Raw genomic sequence first — 16,394 nt, 5'->3', positions numbered from 1 at the left:
ATCCTTTACTCTAAGACAACCCCAGCAACCATACGTTCAAGTATAAAAAATTTTAAGTGTCCGAGTGAGCACTATCCATCAACGGCAACCGAAATCAAAAATTAAAAAACAAAACCATAAGTACACATTATACAAAAACTTGAGGAAATTTTTAAGCAGGCGAGAAACGGAAAAGGGAAAAAGAAATCACCCCCACATGAAAAAAAAAACCAAAAAAGAGCAAAATTAACAAGAAAGGAAGAGGGTTTCTGTGGCTAACCTCGACAGGGTTAAAGCGGAAAGAGGGACCACCGTTGCTCGGCGGCCGACCCATCGGCTTTCTGATTATACAAATTATTATTTCCGAGAAAAAGCAGACAGAATTGGAACCCGGTTGAACGGTACGACAGTAGAAAGAAGGTGAAATAAAAATAGACCCTCTTCACATAGTTTTCTTGGAAGACATAAGGGTGTGTTTGGTAAGTTTGCAACGTTTGAAAATAAAAGTGGAAAGAAAATTGGACGGATTAAATATATTTACTATTCCTAAGTATTTATAATTTTATCAAAAATTTGTGAAAAATAATCGAGAATTGTTTGTAGCTTTTGGCTTAATTATAAGTTTGTAACGGCTTAAAAATAATTATTTGTCAATTTATTATTGGGAATAAGTAAAAAATAGTATTTTGATGTATATCATCTATTTTTGATCAATTTGAATTAATGTGATTTAAATTAAAGGTTATAAATACTTTTTTATTAATTTCTATATTATTATAAAATTATAAATATTAAATTATTTTTTCAAACACTCTTTTTACTTCAACTTTTTTCTTTCCACTTTTATTTTCAAAAGAGCTCTTAATTTTTCAATTTTGCCTAAGTTATGATTTTGTCTATAGTTTATTCTCACCGTAAAAGTAAAAATTTATTACAAACACCATTTATCTTAAAAATTTGATTAATCGGCCAAATCAAAGTTTTGATTTATATTGAATATCAAAATTATAAATCAATAAATATTCTTTTCTACTTATCTTAAGCGATTGCAAACACAATCTATAATACAACTACCGACTAAAAGTGCTCAGCGGAGATGTATATTTAAATAATAAAGTAAGAATTCTATTTCTTTTTTTTCTAAATTTAGAACTTATCAAAGTAAAATAAAAATGATAAAAACACGTATAAGAAAAATGTAAATATAAGTTACATGTATGCATAGAGCCAAGTAATTTTTATTTTATTCGAGTAATTTATCATCACCTTTAAATGGGTCCAAGGCATATGTTTTGTACATAGTATTGAGTACTATTATTCCCTTCATTTTTCACTTGGTCAGTTTGTTTTCTGCTTTGGTTTTCAGTCAGTGCAACTCCATCACAACATTCTTGTGATATATATCACCTCCACATTTCTTAAGATTGTTTGTAATGACAGTGGATAAATTATAACAAGCTCTTTAAATGTTAGTATAATTATAAATATTACTTTTGTTATTTAAAAAAATAAAAAACAATACTGGGATGTTTGATGGTATCTGTACTCTGTTCTGTACGTTTTATGAACTACAATGTAACCTCTGCAGACATTGAACTCTTTTGTCATTCATGGTTTTAATCATTGAGAGAGATGACAATTTTGAAAATGACATTTTGCTTTCCATTTAAATCCTTGATACCCATTCTCAAGAACCTCAACCCCATCTCAAGGGGAATTCAGCACAATTAAGCAGAAATACAAATAGCACTTACTCCTTTTGCCAGTGGGAGGTCTTACACATCAAAATTTTGGCACTTAAGTGGCGATCTCTGTTATTGATGAGAAGCGACTGGAAAATATATCATTAAACACGCATCTCAATTAGTCCATAGATCTACAACTAGTCGTAGCAGTTTATATTCACAACATATTGTTTAAAGATACAGCAGACTCAGCCATCAAATATGCACCGAATTGGATGGCGGGCCTCACGTAAGCAAAGCAGTCTTTTGAGGGAACTAGAAGAATTCCTCTCTATGCATCATCATCGTCCGGATTGTTGACTCGTTCACACTCGTCAATCCATTCGCAATATCTGTACCCCAAAGAATACGGTAATTAGGATCCGAATGAGAATTAACTATTTTAAGAAAATGTACAAGTATGATTCGCCTTTTACTCACATGTCTATAGGCTCGGTCAATGCTGCAGGAGAATTGAGAAGGGAATGTCAGTTAACATTGAGAAATCAGAAAAGATAAACAGTGCGTATGACTACCAGGTAAATATAAAATGATAAGGAAGTGCTGACATCTCCTATAGTTGATATCAGGTGTTATGCAATAGAAATTCCTCTGCAGAAGAAATAAATAGTAAACCTGTTACATTGGTGCTAAAGCTCTCTTGACAAATACGGCAAGAAGCCTCACCAATCAAGTTCTTCATATCTCTGCAAGAAATAACAATATTTCATTACATATATGCACGCGTGAAGGACAAAAAGAAGGGCAGGAAGGAGAAGAAAAGAATTGTAAATAAGCGAATTAAAAAAATTGAACAGAGATTATAATGATGAAAAATTAACACTTATTATAATTTCGTACTGCACTAAAAACAAGTACATAGAACATATAACCTCCTCACAGGCATACATATTCCATGCATCCAGCGTACAAACAAAATTCATCAGATTAATCTGCTCGGACAACTGATATGGGCATCATAAACTTTTGTACAAGCACATGACTTAGCATCTGCCTTGACAAGAACATGACAACAATGAACCTCTTACCAACATCAAATCACATGCGACTAGAAGCATGACACTACTCATATTCAAGAAATATAAACCAAAAATCCCATAGTTCTTTATCAACTAAACATTTCATCACGTTGTGACCGCAGGAGACAGGGAAACAGGAGATAGCTTAGGGATACTTACATGCGGCATTCAACGCTAGTACCATGGTTACAGAATGGACAGCTGAAGACAGTGTCAAGTTTGTCCATCCGTTTCTTTGGTGGTGGCTTCGCCCTGGACTTCCTCTTACCCATATTTCAGTTGGGACTCCTCTAGTACTGTCATATTAGAAAATGTTAACTTCGACTTGAGCAAAAACCAGTTCAAGTACATTTGTTTCTAGACATACTAAGTTAATGGGAATTAAAAATTACACTACAAATACAGATACATGAGTACCAAAAATTCTTCCCTTCCAAAGTGTTATGATTGATTAACAGGTTTAATTACAATCATGTACAAACAGTAGTTTAGTCATACAGTCGCCATATAATGGTTATTGTTCCGAATTTCACTATCCTCCATGTTGAAAGTGTAAACTGTAGGCATAAACTAGAACTCAATGTCATCGAATACTCGGTTGTTTCCCTCTGGATTTGATAACATCACAGCTATAACATAAACACTAATTCACATGCAATGACCCACTCAAAAGAACTAAATTAAAAGGCGGAACCAACTCACAGACATAATTCCAGAGGGAAAAGAGCAAATTTCCAGAAAGTATGTCAAAATGTCAAACTCATCTTCTTTCTCACAACAAGTTTAAGAGTAATTTTCTGGAAATTCAACAGAACTTAGTGCAGAAATCATTGGCGATCCATTCACCATCTCAGAACACAAAAACGTGAATTGACTAAACGCGAAACTCCTAGATAATCGACCCAATATCCTTCAAAACAACGATCGAAACCGCGGAGAAGACCTCAAGTTGCTCGGTGCCGCAAAAAAATTACTTCAAATTACAGATATTAGAACCAAAGAAACCCTAGAACAATCAGACCAGCGATGTTCCAACCTACAACGCCAAGATAACACACAAATAACCATCTGCATATAATCGCAAAAATGAAAAATCAAGAAAAGCAACCCTAGAGGCCAAGAAGCTGAATACATCAAACACCATCGAAATGAAATACAAAGTTTACCTTCAAAATTGCTTTGTTTCCGTTTTTCGTAAGAAGCTCGCGCAAAGACGAAGTGAGAGAAGAGGCAGCACGGACCGTCAGTTCATATATATAGAGCATCAGGAACGTGAAGCAAACGCGAGATGCGATGCGCGTCGTTTTTGGTTTACCATCTCAAGTTAATATCAACCACCTCCTTTTCGAATTAAAATTAATAGAAAATAAAATCCAAAAGTATGAAATACTTATTCCAACCTCTAAAGTGTCCCTTTACATATATTTAAGGGTTAATTACACTTACATCCCCAATAAAAATATAAAATTATATTTTTTTCTCAATAAAATTTTAAAATTATATTTTTATTTTTTCAAAATTCTTTATTTGGCCCCTCGTTGTTAGAGCGAAAAATACTGATGTCAGCAAAATATATATATATATATATAAATGGAGTAAAGTTAATATTTTTTATATTTTTTTATAATACAAAATTATTGCATGAAAATATTAAATGAGAGATAAAATTAAAAATTTATATAAAAAATTCTTGCCAACGTTAGTATTTTTCAGTAAGACCTTAACAAAGGGAGGTCAAGTTAGATAGTAAATTATTGGAGGTAGCGTAAGTGTAATTTGAAAATATTTCAGAAAAAATGTAATTCCGTACTTTTAAAAGGGGTTTAAGTGTAATTAACTCTATATATAAACTACTTTGAGCATGATTGAGTGTCAGTCATTCGATTATATTCAATTGATTTGTTAAAATATTTAGCACTAATTAGAAAAAAGAAAAAAAAGAATAAAATGTCATCATATAATTTAAATTTTATTTTTTTACTTAATTTAATTAAAATTAAATGAATGTATATATATATATATATATGCGCGCTTTCTAAGAAAAGTGAAAGTAAAAATAAATGTATAAGAGATATTGGTGTTTGGTTAGGAAGAAGATATGGAAGTAAAGTAAAACTCGATGTATATGAAACCCCTCTGAGTCCAATTTTATTTCCGTCCGAAATTAAGCGGAAAAAGTAGAAGTATAACGCTAAAAGGACAAAAAAGTATAATTTTATTTTAATACCTATATATATCTATATATATAATTTTTCTCTAATTCTTTTTTCCTTCCCATTGATTATAGATTATATTATACATAATTACTAGAAAAAATCGATGGAGATGCGTGTTTTCTTTGCAGATTGCCTTCTTCAATGCGTTTAGCGATGATATATAAAGTTGTTTTTTGTACCAACAAAGGTGCGGATGTGTGAATTCAAATTCGTTAATCAAAATATTGTTGGCAAGGGGAAGGTAGGAGAAGAAAATAATTAAATTTTAATTTATTTAATTATAAATAATTAAATATACTTTAATCATTTAAGTATTAATTTTAAATGTAGTTTGAACTTAAATAAACTGTATAAAAAAATAGCAGACAATAAAATATAAAAATTTTATTATATTGTAAATTATATTTTTTTGATAAAAAATTAAAAGATAATAAGACACCAAATAATTTATTAAATATTTTAAATCTTATTTTAGTAACAAATCTCTTCTTGATATAATTTTTTTTTTAACTTTTAAAGATTGAAAATAACTTTATCGACTTTACACTTAAATTGAAAATGAGTATAGTAAATAATACAAAAGTATTAAATTAAAAAAAAAAAAAAAAAGCTCCTTTAGTGTTAAAATAATAAAATAATTGGTGGAAAATAATTTTGAATTGAAATTGATAATATTGTAATCATCTCATTGACATATGAAGAATTTTTAATTTAATTAAAAAACAATTAAATTAACTACAAAATATTTAAATTTATAAAAGAAAATTATATAGTATTATCTTACTTAATTAACATATAATAAGATACAAAATATTTAAATAAAAAATTAGTAACTAATCTCTTTTGATATTGGACATGGAACCCCTCCTCATATCCATTAAAGATACACATGAGCATTATGGTTCTGTGAAATTTAATAAATTAGTGGATAAATTAAAAAAAAATATTTAATTATATAATAAATATATTTGATTATGTGAAATTTAATTTAAATTTAAAAAATACATTAATTATTACATTTGTTTTAACATAGGTAACCATTTTTAATATTATATATATATATATATATATATATATATTGGTATATTGCCCCACCTGCCCCCATTACTTTTATTTGCCCTCTAACAATGTGGTAATGTGAATGACTCGGGTTGAGGTCTTCAACGGTCTAAAGTTGATCTAGCAATGATACGGAATGTGATTTGGCTAAGTATGTTGATTGAATTAGTAATAATTGGCCTGCAAACACAAGTCGTTAGGCTAGCTGGAGGTCCTTCGAAGTTTAAATTAATTAGGATTCGAAGTTATAGGAGACACGAAATGTGATCTCACTGCAGAGTGTGATCTCATAGTAATAAATGCATACCTGTGAAATGGGCCCTCAACGTATTTATAGACACTTGTGTATCGGAATCCCTACTACCCACATGTCAAAAGGACGACTATTAGATGAGTGCCAAATCATTGGCTATTTAAATGGGTTGTCGAGCCATGCGGGTCTGGTGCAACCTAGCTCACTAAAAAAACACGCAGATTTTGAGAGCGTTTAGATATTTTCTTCTTTTCTTAAGGGTATTTTGGCCTTCTTGCCAATTCAATATATTTTCCTTATCAATGAACTTAACGTATAAATTACAAAGCTAAATTTACTAAATAGATTTTAGATGATATTTGGAATTTAATTTCTAAAATATCATAAAATCGTCTACTTATTATATTAAGAGAATTAATCATCACCGACCCTTTGACAACAATTCAACAAAAACACAAACATTTGACGACACTTTGAAGTTTGACTAAAAGCGTGTTTTTTCTGTGATTGGTCAGCAGTAGTGTCAATGACCTTGTGTACACCTACAAAATTTGACCAGTTAATTAAGCTCCTTTGGCTCTGTGATTGAGTACAATTTATATTTTGAGTATAACAATATATATATACACACATTATTTTACTCTATTTTGAATAATTATTTTTTATATTAAATTTAATCCAAATACATTATGATAAAAGCTATAATTTGTAAATTCTACTACAATTTTAAAAAAAGTTAATTACACTTCATGCCCATTAAATAATTTTTAATTCCTTTGTTAACCTTTAAAATAAGATCGAATATGAAATTATCATAAAATTATTATCTCGTAATCAATTTACAACCGTTGAGCCAAACTGAACCTGAACGAGAATAAATATATTGCAATTTTCTTGAAATAAGTAAACCTTTATCTTCATAAAAAATTACGTCCCAACTTGTCACAAAAAAATAATTAAAACAAAATACACGAATATTTTGTATACTACGACATATATAAACATTAACACGATCCCAACAACTTAAATTTGTAATTATTCATAGAAAAATAAATAATTTTGAAGCACATATTCATTTCACATTTTTCCTAGATAAAAATGAGTTATACCTAATTTCAAAATTCGATATTTTTTCCAAAAAAAAATATCATGAAAGCGACTTATATATTTATTTATATATGATATTGATTTATCTAAAGTTATAAAAATAAATAATTTCATTAATAAATAGCTTAGAATAACATCACAACTGTCATTTTTTTGCAATGTAGGGGGGGCTAATTTGCTCTAATTTATTCAATATTTATTTGCATATGTAATATGAAAGATACATTTTCTTATCTAATTGCTAACATACATTTGAATCCCATGCAGTCACTCTCATACCAATTAATTTATGTGTTATTATTCTTATCTTTCCAACTATTCTAATTCCTAAAATATAATTTTTAGGACTAATTACATCTTTCCACCAAACTATGATTAATTTTATATTTTGGCATCTAAACTTTTTCTTGTGTCAACTTATCATTGCAGTTTTACGAAATTTTGCATTTTTTCATTTATAACTAGTTTTCAATCAAGTTTTTTGTCAAAAGATATCACATGCAGTATTTAAGAGTTAGGATTAAAGACAATTTTCGTCCGCTAACTTCAGGCCATTTTTGTTTTAGTCCCCTAAGTTATTAGGGTTCCATTTGGTCCCGTAAAACTGAAAAAATCTCAATTTTGGTACAAATTTGGTCGAAAAGTTGAATCACTTGCCGGAAAAAATCACATGCCAGGCATGTGACTTTTTAAATTGGGGTTTGCATTGTGATTGGCTAAAAAAGATGATGTGGTGAAGATATAGCCTGAAGTTAGGGGACTAAAACAAGAATGAATTGAAGTTAGGGGATGGAAATTGCCTTTAAGCCTTTTATTTTCAGTCAATCACAATGCAAGCCCCAATTTAAAAGTCACATGCCTGGCATGTGACTTTTTCCGGCGAGTGACTCAACTTTCCGACCACATTTGTACCAAAATTGAGATTTTTTTAATTTTATGAGACCAAAATGGAACCCTAGTAAATTAGGGGACTAAAACGAGAATGACCTGAAGTTAGGGAACAAAAATTACCTTTAAGCCCAAGAGTTGTGTAATGCAATATTTTTTACACATGCATAGCATGTTATGTTTTTCCAATAAAAAAATTATCATATATGAAAAAGTGCAAATTTCATAAAATTGAGATGGTAAATTGACACAAAAAATGGGTAAAATGCAAATACCCCCAACGTATGGGGTTATTTGCACTTTGTCCCCCAACCTTTTTCTTTTTACACTTCCTCACCCAACCTTTTGATTTGGATGCACTTTACACTTTTTGGGGAGTAATGATGGAATATCTTATTCGTGTATGTACAGTGTTTGATAAAATTATAAAGGTTAAATGCAAACGTTCCTCGAAGTATGAAATCATTTGCACTTTCCCCTCCCTTACCTTTTAATAAAAATAAAATAAATAGAAAAAATGGAGAAAAAGTTTTATATTCTGTAGATAAATAACTTCACACTTACAAGATAAAATCAAATAGAAAAATCATGAACTTTCTACAATATTTTAAATTAAAAAAAAACCCATAAAATATTTGCTTTAATTTGACTATTTTTTAGACTAAAATGCCCTTCGAATCGAACTTCAAGTTAAGACATCCTTAGTCATTTGTCAGTGTTGTACTACTTTAAAATAAAAATTATCAGCGATGAGAAAAATACATGTGGATATGAGGGATATGGTATATAAAGATAGATAAAATAAAATAATAAAGGCGCATGTATTGTTATCCATGATGGACACTTTTGTCATTTTGTCAATTTTTTTTTTTACATATTTTCTGTTGAAAAAAGTGAAAGGGTATCAAAATACTTTTACACGTTTATAAATGAGTTAGTAATTCATTACGAGCTTAAAGGGAGATAAATATAATTTTTAATATAAAATAAATATATTTATAATTAAATTAAATTCCAGTGAATATAAATATAATTTATCCTGAATAAAATTTTATAACTCATAAATAATTATGCGCTCCCACAAAATATGCAACATCCACATCAATGATGCCTTAGTCAAGTCATTAACGTTGAGATTTTGTGAACAAGTTCGCTGTTATGAGTTTGAGTCTCATTAGATATGTAGGTATTTATCTAATTTTATGTATTTTTTTATAATTTATATATTAATTTTAGTTATACTAATATATTTATTAAATCAATTTATTAATAAAAAAATTGAACACCCACTACCTATAATGTATGGATACTCTAGAAAATCATCTGGTCTTGTGTCGGATACGGACACGGCTCTAATACAGTATCCACATGTCAAAAAATATAAAATAAAAAAGGACACGCTGTCATACACGCCCATTGGCGTGTTCTATAGGTTTAGTTTTCTTTTATATATATATATATATATATATATTAAAAAAAATTGGGTTATTTCGAAAAAAAGAAGTTATTTTAGGCCGACCGAATAAAAAAGAAAAGGAATCAAATCACATATCTAAAATTAAAAGTTTTTGGATGAAATTACTGAAAAATTGAGAGATGATAATGATGATTTAACTAATTGGATGATTAGAAATATTCCATTTGATACTTTTAAAAATAAATCGATTATGCATATTTTTCAAACCATGTATTTTGGTTTAGAACTTAGATACACTTATTTTATATTTTATTTTGATATTTTTCATATTACATATTTTAATTTGATGATTATATTAAAAATATATATTAAAAAATTATATATTACAGAAAATCGTACCGATATTATGTCGTGTTCGCATGCATACATCATATCCCACGACTAGATCACATTTCAGAAATTGGGGAAACCCGCTTTATTTTGTGGGTGTTGCGATTTAAAAAATTGGGAATAAAATGGATATAGTCGTGTGTGTATAATAATGGTTTCAGCTGAGGAATATTCCCAAAAAGGCTGAGCAAATGGAAAGTGAGGAGCCGTCAGCCACGAACCTGTGGGCCCCACCCTCAACCCTTTTGGCGGCTATTAAAATTTCCACATTTTATAATTAAAATTATTAAAATAAAATAAAATTCGCATAGCAAAATATTTATAAACCTAATAATCCATAAATATATATATATATATATTTTACAAATTAAAAATAAATAATTTCAAAGTAATATTTCAATTTTATAAACTTTGGGATTAGGATGACATGTCATATATTAATTAATTTACCATATCAGAGCTGTCATTTAATTCTCGACAATTGTTGTTTCCAAGTAAATACTAAATTTATATTGTACCTATCTATACTATTTATTAGAGATTCGACACTTAAAGTAATTGCCTTTTTTAAATAAAACGTTAGTTAACTAAAATGTCATTTTTCTGTGTTGATTTCATTACAAATAATTATTTTATTGTTTATATATATATTTAAATTATTTGATTAAACATATATAACGAAATTTAAATTCTACTCACACATTGAGTGTGATTCGTCGGTTAATAATAAATAAAATTACTAATAAATATACAAGTAGTTTAAATGAAAATGTCAAAATTTAATCAACGGTTGTTTGCATTATTATATATTTTAAATATAATTATTTTTAAAAGGTAAAATATATAATCATTTAATTTTTCAAAACTTAGGGATTAGGATGACAGGTCAAAATATTAATTGCTTTACCTTATTAGCCCTACATTTACTTCTCAATAATTGTTGGTATATCTATGTTCATGTTTTAAGCAAATACCAGATTTTTAAGGTGTGATACGTTATTTTTGTGTGTATATAATAAATAATTTTTATATTAAAAAAAGAACAATAAGAGAAAACTAGTTTATCATTTAATGTAAAATTTGAAAAGTCGAATAAGTTAGTTATATTATCGGTTGTATGGCATTTTTGACTTCACAAAAAGCTGGTATGACTGTGTTATTATCCGCCGTTTGTGAGTGGGGAGAGCCTTTCATAGTGTTTGGATCTGTTTTTGGAGTGTTTTGTTTTGTTTTATGGAGATAGAGCGAGAAAAATAAAGATAAATAAGTATGTGTTAGATATAGTATGTATGTTTGGATTTATTTTCGTATATAATTTAAAATAAGTATTGTATGTTTACTGTTGTGTTTTGTGAGACAAAAAATACTGTTCATTGTCAAAATCATATCTTTTTTTATATATATTTATGTATATGTGTGTGTATATATATATGTATTTATGCCAAAATAGTTAAAAACACCCAAATAAGGTATTTTTGTATGATGACAAACATTGATATGTTTTAACTCATTTCGAAAATAACTTGAAAATAAAAACAAACACAGCGTTTCTTTTTTTATATTAGTACAAATGATAATAATGTGGTTTGCGATTAGTCAATGCCTCGTTGCTTTAGGTATTGTTCATTCAGACTATACACGAACCTAATGATTTTTTTTCTGAAAATGCGTCTTGTTAGAGAAATAAGGTCTTGGGGTTTATAAGCCAATAAATTTTTTATCAGCATCTGATGCAGGACTTTTTGCTTACATTAAATAATAATAACAAAATTACAAAAGTAAATATAAAAATAATTAAAAAAAAATTAAGATTTGATTGAGGGTTGTTTGCATATTTTTTTTAATACAAGATAAACGGTATAAACCAATTATTTTAATGACTAATTACTTATGTTAAATTTGATGATCGAATATTTTTTAATGCGTTCTTATAATAATCATTTACCATTAACATAGTCATTTAGTAATTAATTTTTATCAATATTTTTATCTAAATATAACGAGTTCTAATCTCACTTGCACAATTATACGAAATTGAATAATATTTCAATAAATTTCGATAAAATGCAGTCACTATATTTGATTTCATTTTTAACTTGTTTTGATCTGTTTTGTGGAGATAGAGAGAGAAAAACAAAGATAAATAAGTATGTGTTAGAGATAGTGTGTATGTTTGGATTTGTTTTTGGAGATAATATAAAATAAGTATGGTATGTTTGATGTTGTTTAGTAGGAGACAAAAACTATTGTTCATTATCAAATCATGTCTCTTTTATATAATTTTTTTAGTTGTAGGGCCTATAATTAGTGTTGAGGCTCAACACTGTTTCAAAACATTTCAAAACACCAAAAAAACCTCCAAAACAAATCAAGACAAACATTGTCCATGTTTTGGCCTATCTCGAAAATGAATCAAAATTGAAACCAAACATTATGAATATTTATTGGACCAAAAAAGGAAAGAAAATATATAATAATTATCTAAAAGTTAGAAATAAGAATAAAAAATATTATTAATTTATTAGCAAAAATTAAATTGTCTTAGCAGCGCATCTTAGCATGTGATGATGATAATAGAGCCTATTCTTGCAGGGTTACAGCTAATGCTTAGGGAAGCAATTACCAATAACAAATTAAAAAAAAAAATCTCAAATACATTTAATTTTGAAAGTAAATTAGAATGATGTTTTTTTTAATTTTTTTATAATTATAAATATTCTTTTATTATTTAAAAAATTATGAATAACTCACTGAAATTAACGATTGTCTATCAAATACTTCCATACAAGAGGCTGTCACGAGGGAATATTTGTTATATTGTCATTAATTAAAGGGGGTAATTGTAATTTTTTAAAAAATAAAGGAGTATTTGTAATTATGATAAATTTCAGACTGACTAGTTGTAATATATCCTTAAAATAAATAGAGTTTTTTGGGAGTGATTTGACGAAAACACCCTTGAAGGATGGAGGGGTATTTATGGAAATGGAAGGATGTAAGATGATAAACAGGAAATAGGCACACGTAGGCAGTTAACGGTAAAAATATAAATGAAAAGAAAGACAGGGAAGAGAGAATAGAATGCAAGAATAGGGGGAGAAACATTAACAGGTGAATTTCCCATGAAAGCTCTCTTCTCCTGTCTTTCTCTCTCTAAAAATTTGCAAGAACTCCTCTCTCTGTTCTTTTCTAATTCAGATCTCTTGAATTTTGTCCTCTCAGAATCCTTGAATTTGGTTGGTGTTTCAGGAAATTTTGATTTTTTTTTCTTTTAGTTTCCTAATTTTGTTTTTTTGGATTTTTATGGTGTTTTTTATGGTTTCTTGGGCTTTACTTTTGTGGACATGATTTTTGCTCATTTTAATGCATACATTTTTGTTTGAAGGGCGAAATTTTGGTGGGTTTTTTATTTGATTGTAGTTTCGATGATCATTGATCATCTTTAATGCAGGTAACAAGATTAGGGTTTTTGCCCTGTTTTGCTGATTGTTGTTGTTGTTGTTGTTGTTTTGTTGGCAGGAGTTACAAGTATTGATTGGAATTTATTGTTGGTGATTATCAGAAGGTGGAAACTTGCAAAAGCTTGGAACTTTTTCATGATAAAAAGAGGTTAGAGCCTTTTCTTTCTTTTTTTTTTTGGGCCACCCTTTTTGCAGATTTTCGGCTGGATGATTGGTTGGAGCTTCATGATTATCCTTTTCATGTCTGCCCACAAATTTGATGTAGCCTATTTACTGTTTGGGTATGTGGGTTTTCTTTAGCTTGCTTGTTTGCAGAAAAGGAAGAACAGAACCTTAAATTCAATGTTTTTTTTTAATAAATAACAAATTATGTATGTGTATGTTCATGTTTGGTTGATGAAAAATGAAAATTTGAATTTATTTGTGCTTTGTTATGCCAGTTAGAATTTGTTTGGATGAAAAAAAGATGATTTGTGATGTTTTCTCCTTGTAATAGGATGTGGTGGTTGGTTTTGGTTTATTTAGTTTAGGTTTCTCAGTTTCTTTAAGCTGTTCTAAGTCCAGTTACATTTATGTAAGTTGGGGACTTTCCAAAATCATTGTTACTGCATGAACACGGTGTCATAGTTACAGCATTCGGTTAATCATGGCACATTTAATTGGTGGGTTCCATCAACTTCAGGTATTTTGGGTTCCGCTGCGTGTTCCGAATTCCTGGTACATTTGTTTCCATCCTCTATTTGTAAACACGAGGAATTTATGGATGTAGTTACTTTGTAATGTAATCTGCTGGTCTTCTGTTATCCTTTTAAATGTGAGGACACATATAGATAAACGTCGAATCTTGTTTCAGAAAAATTTATTTCCTTGATTTGCTTTTCCTTCCACTTTTAGAATTTTTTCTTTGCTATTATGCCAGCTCATATTATTGCCGTTTGCCGAGAGAAGTAAATACTTGCCCTACTTCTGCATTTCCATACAACTTTCATCTAGTAAAATTTGTAATTTTTGCCTGCACAAGTTATCTTGAGGACTTGTAATTAATACATCACTGGAACCGTTCATGTTGTATGTTGTTTGTGAATGCTTGCATTTGAATTTTCATATCTATGGAGACTCTATTCTGGTAGTTCATCTTCAGAAATCGAACTCGACTTTCGTATATTTTATTAAATAAGATTGTGAAGTTAATTGTAGAATGGATTTTGGGATCAGTACAGTATTAATAGACGTGTGATATTCGTGAAAAAGGAAATCACGGCATTCTATTGGTAAAACATTAGCGGTGACTACATTCTATTGCATGCATTCTGTTTGCAGAATTTGAGAATTTTTTAAAAGCTCTATACCGTTGAATTCTGAGTAACTTGGTTAATTCATGTCCTATTGGTATAGTTGGGCTATTTGTTATACAGAAAGAGGAAACTCTGGACTTTTTGTCTTTTCGCTGTTACGATCAACTAATAAGTCTTATTGACTCTTAAAATTAAATTGCTTCTGAGCTGTCTTATCTTGTAATTAAGACATTTATAACTTAATTTTTAGCATTTTTTACCTTACAAGATGAAAGCATTGACTTAATAACATAACGAAGACTATCTTTCTTGAAGTGATATTCTGGAGTAGGCAGGTCATGACTGAAGGCGGCCAAGTCATTCCTGGAAGAGAATGAATTAGGTTTTCGTTCTAGGTGCATGTTTAGCATGTATTATTAGGTAACTGGCTCTGCTCGTCAAACTGACATTCGTTTGAGTATGTGTGTTCTGACTGCCTAATGCATGCAGCCAAAATGAACCCGGGGAGTTATCTTAAGTTAACTGCTTTCTGATTTACACTTTGCTTGTTATGAATCAAGCTTTTCTTGATGTCGTGATGAGCTGGAAGTGTACTTTCCTTGAGACTATTATTCATTTATAGTTTCTTGGTTGACTCAGGACTCTGTTTGTTACCATTGACTTTTTAGCTTTAATTATTCTTCCTTTCCTTAACTTGTTTCTATGCTTATCTGATATAGACATATCTCATTCAACATGGGGCACCGGAATACTCAGTTCACCGGTCATATGATTGATATGGAGACAGATCAACAAGGCCATAGCCATCTTCATCCTGAACCTTGCATCTTCTATCAAAGTGCTGCGAACTTTCCTCAGCCTAGTATCCACCCAGTTGTCCCTGCTCAAGGAAACCAGTGTAATTTTAACTTTCACCATATGCCGGAACGTCATGATAACGGTTTATTCTATGGAGTCCCGCATTTAAATAGTGTCCAGTCTCAGCATCCAGCCACTAATCTTGAATTAGCTGTTGCCGCACCATCTGGTCATTATAATCCATACCTGGCGCCTCCATCTGGTATTAGAGATTTCCCTGTTCAGGTCAATCATGGGGCAAATGATCAGTTGTCACTTTCAAGCACTCACAGATTTGCTGGTATTCCTACAGACAGCTATGGCAGGAGCTTACCCTACATGGATACTATTAGAGGATCATTTAAGAGAAAAAATGCTGAGGGGTTTCCTGGGAATTACGTGTACCATAATGCTTCAGCAGGTCCTAGTTCTTCTATTGCCCCTGTGACCGCAACGCCAGCTGAATCTGATATTACTTTGACCAATGCAGCTTCTTTTTTGCCACCTGAATATGGTGGTGACAACCTGACACCAGTGGTTGAAAGCAGCTCTCACAGAAGTGTGAGGAACAGGCCTGGTATGATCGGACCGGAATCCATTGTTGCACATAATGCTACTCATTTGATCCAGGGAACTTATGTTGCTCCGGCGGTTCAGTTGCCTGGTAATCCTTGGTTGGACATGCATTTGGGTGCAAACAATGGTGAAATTGGCCATTTTGCATGGCC

General features: G+C 30.0%; 3 protein-coding genes across 9 annotated transcripts in view; 1 reads left to right on the top strand and 2 right to left on the bottom strand.

Annotated features, from left to right (window-relative positions):
* LOC105176964 (protein SAWADEE HOMEODOMAIN HOMOLOG 2) overlaps positions 1-432 on the bottom strand; it is a 4,707-nt gene extending 4,275 nt beyond the window's left edge. For 2 of the 4 annotated variants that reach the window (XM_020698860.1, XM_020698861.1), the window contains exon 1: positions 260-432. In XM_020698860.1, coding sequence (XP_020554519.1) covers positions 260-313 — 54 coding nt within the window. In that variant the 5' untranslated portion in view covers positions 314-432. The remainder of the gene's footprint in view (positions 1-259) is intronic. The other 2 variants (XM_011099966.2, XM_011099964.2) reach the window with 2 other exon arrangements.
* LOC105176963 (transcription elongation factor 1 homolog) lies at positions 1,718-4,030 on the bottom strand. 4 transcript variants are annotated; one of them, XM_020698722.1, is made up of 6 exons: positions 3,910-3,980; positions 3,590-3,779; positions 2,903-3,039; positions 2,340-2,410; positions 2,145-2,166; positions 1,718-2,056 (listed from the first exon to the last, which is right to left on the bottom strand). In XM_020698722.1, exons 3-6 carry the CDS (start codon positions 3,013-3,015, stop codon positions 1,996-1,998), a joined length of 267 nt encoding a protein of 88 aa, XP_020554381.1. In that variant the 5' UTR covers positions 3,016-3,039; positions 3,590-3,779; positions 3,910-3,980; the 3' UTR covers positions 1,718-1,995. The 4 variants fall into 4 exon arrangements, with proteins under 4 accessions (XP_020554381.1, XP_011098263.1, XP_011098262.1 ...); XM_011099961.2 differs by having other exon boundaries at positions 3,687-3,779; XM_011099960.2 differs by lacking the exon at positions 3,590-3,779 and having other exon boundaries at positions 3,910-4,030.
* LOC105177082 lies at positions 15,565-16,334 on the top strand. Its single transcript, XM_020698842.1, has 2 exons — positions 15,565-16,243; positions 16,297-16,334. The coding sequence occupies exons 1-2, from the start codon at positions 15,565-15,567 to the stop codon at positions 16,332-16,334; spliced, it is 717 nt and encodes a 238-aa protein (XP_020554501.1).

Source organism: Sesamum indicum, linkage group LG14 (genome assembly GCF_000512975.1).
Source record: "Sesamum indicum cultivar Zhongzhi No. 13 linkage group LG14, S_indicum_v1.0, whole genome shotgun sequence".
NCBI classification, from domain to species: Eukaryota; Viridiplantae; Streptophyta; class Magnoliopsida; order Lamiales; family Pedaliaceae; genus Sesamum; species Sesamum indicum.
Note: the sequence above shows the minus strand (reverse complement) of the source record. Positions and strands in the feature narration are given on the sequence as shown.

Coding starts and splice junctions, on each gene's coding strand:
- LOC105176963 (XM_011099960.2), bottom strand. CDS start 3,015: ATGGGTAAGAGGAAGTCCAGGGCGAAGCCACCACCAAAGAAACGGATG. Junction 2,411..2,902: donor ACTAGCGTTGAATGCCGCAT/GTAAGTATCCCT, acceptor TATTTCTTGCAG/AGATATGAAGAACTTGATTG. Junction 2,167..2,339: donor CTTTAGCACCAATGTAACAG/GTTTACTATTTA, acceptor ATTCTCCTGCAG/CATTGACCGAGCCTATAGAC.
- LOC105177082 (XM_020698842.1), top strand. CDS start 15,565: ATGGGGCACCGGAATACTCAGTTCACCGGTCATATGATTGATATGGAG. Junction 16,244..16,296: donor AAGTGTGAGGAACAGGCCTG/GTATGATCGGAC, acceptor CATTTGATCCAG/GGAACTTATGTTGCTCCGGC.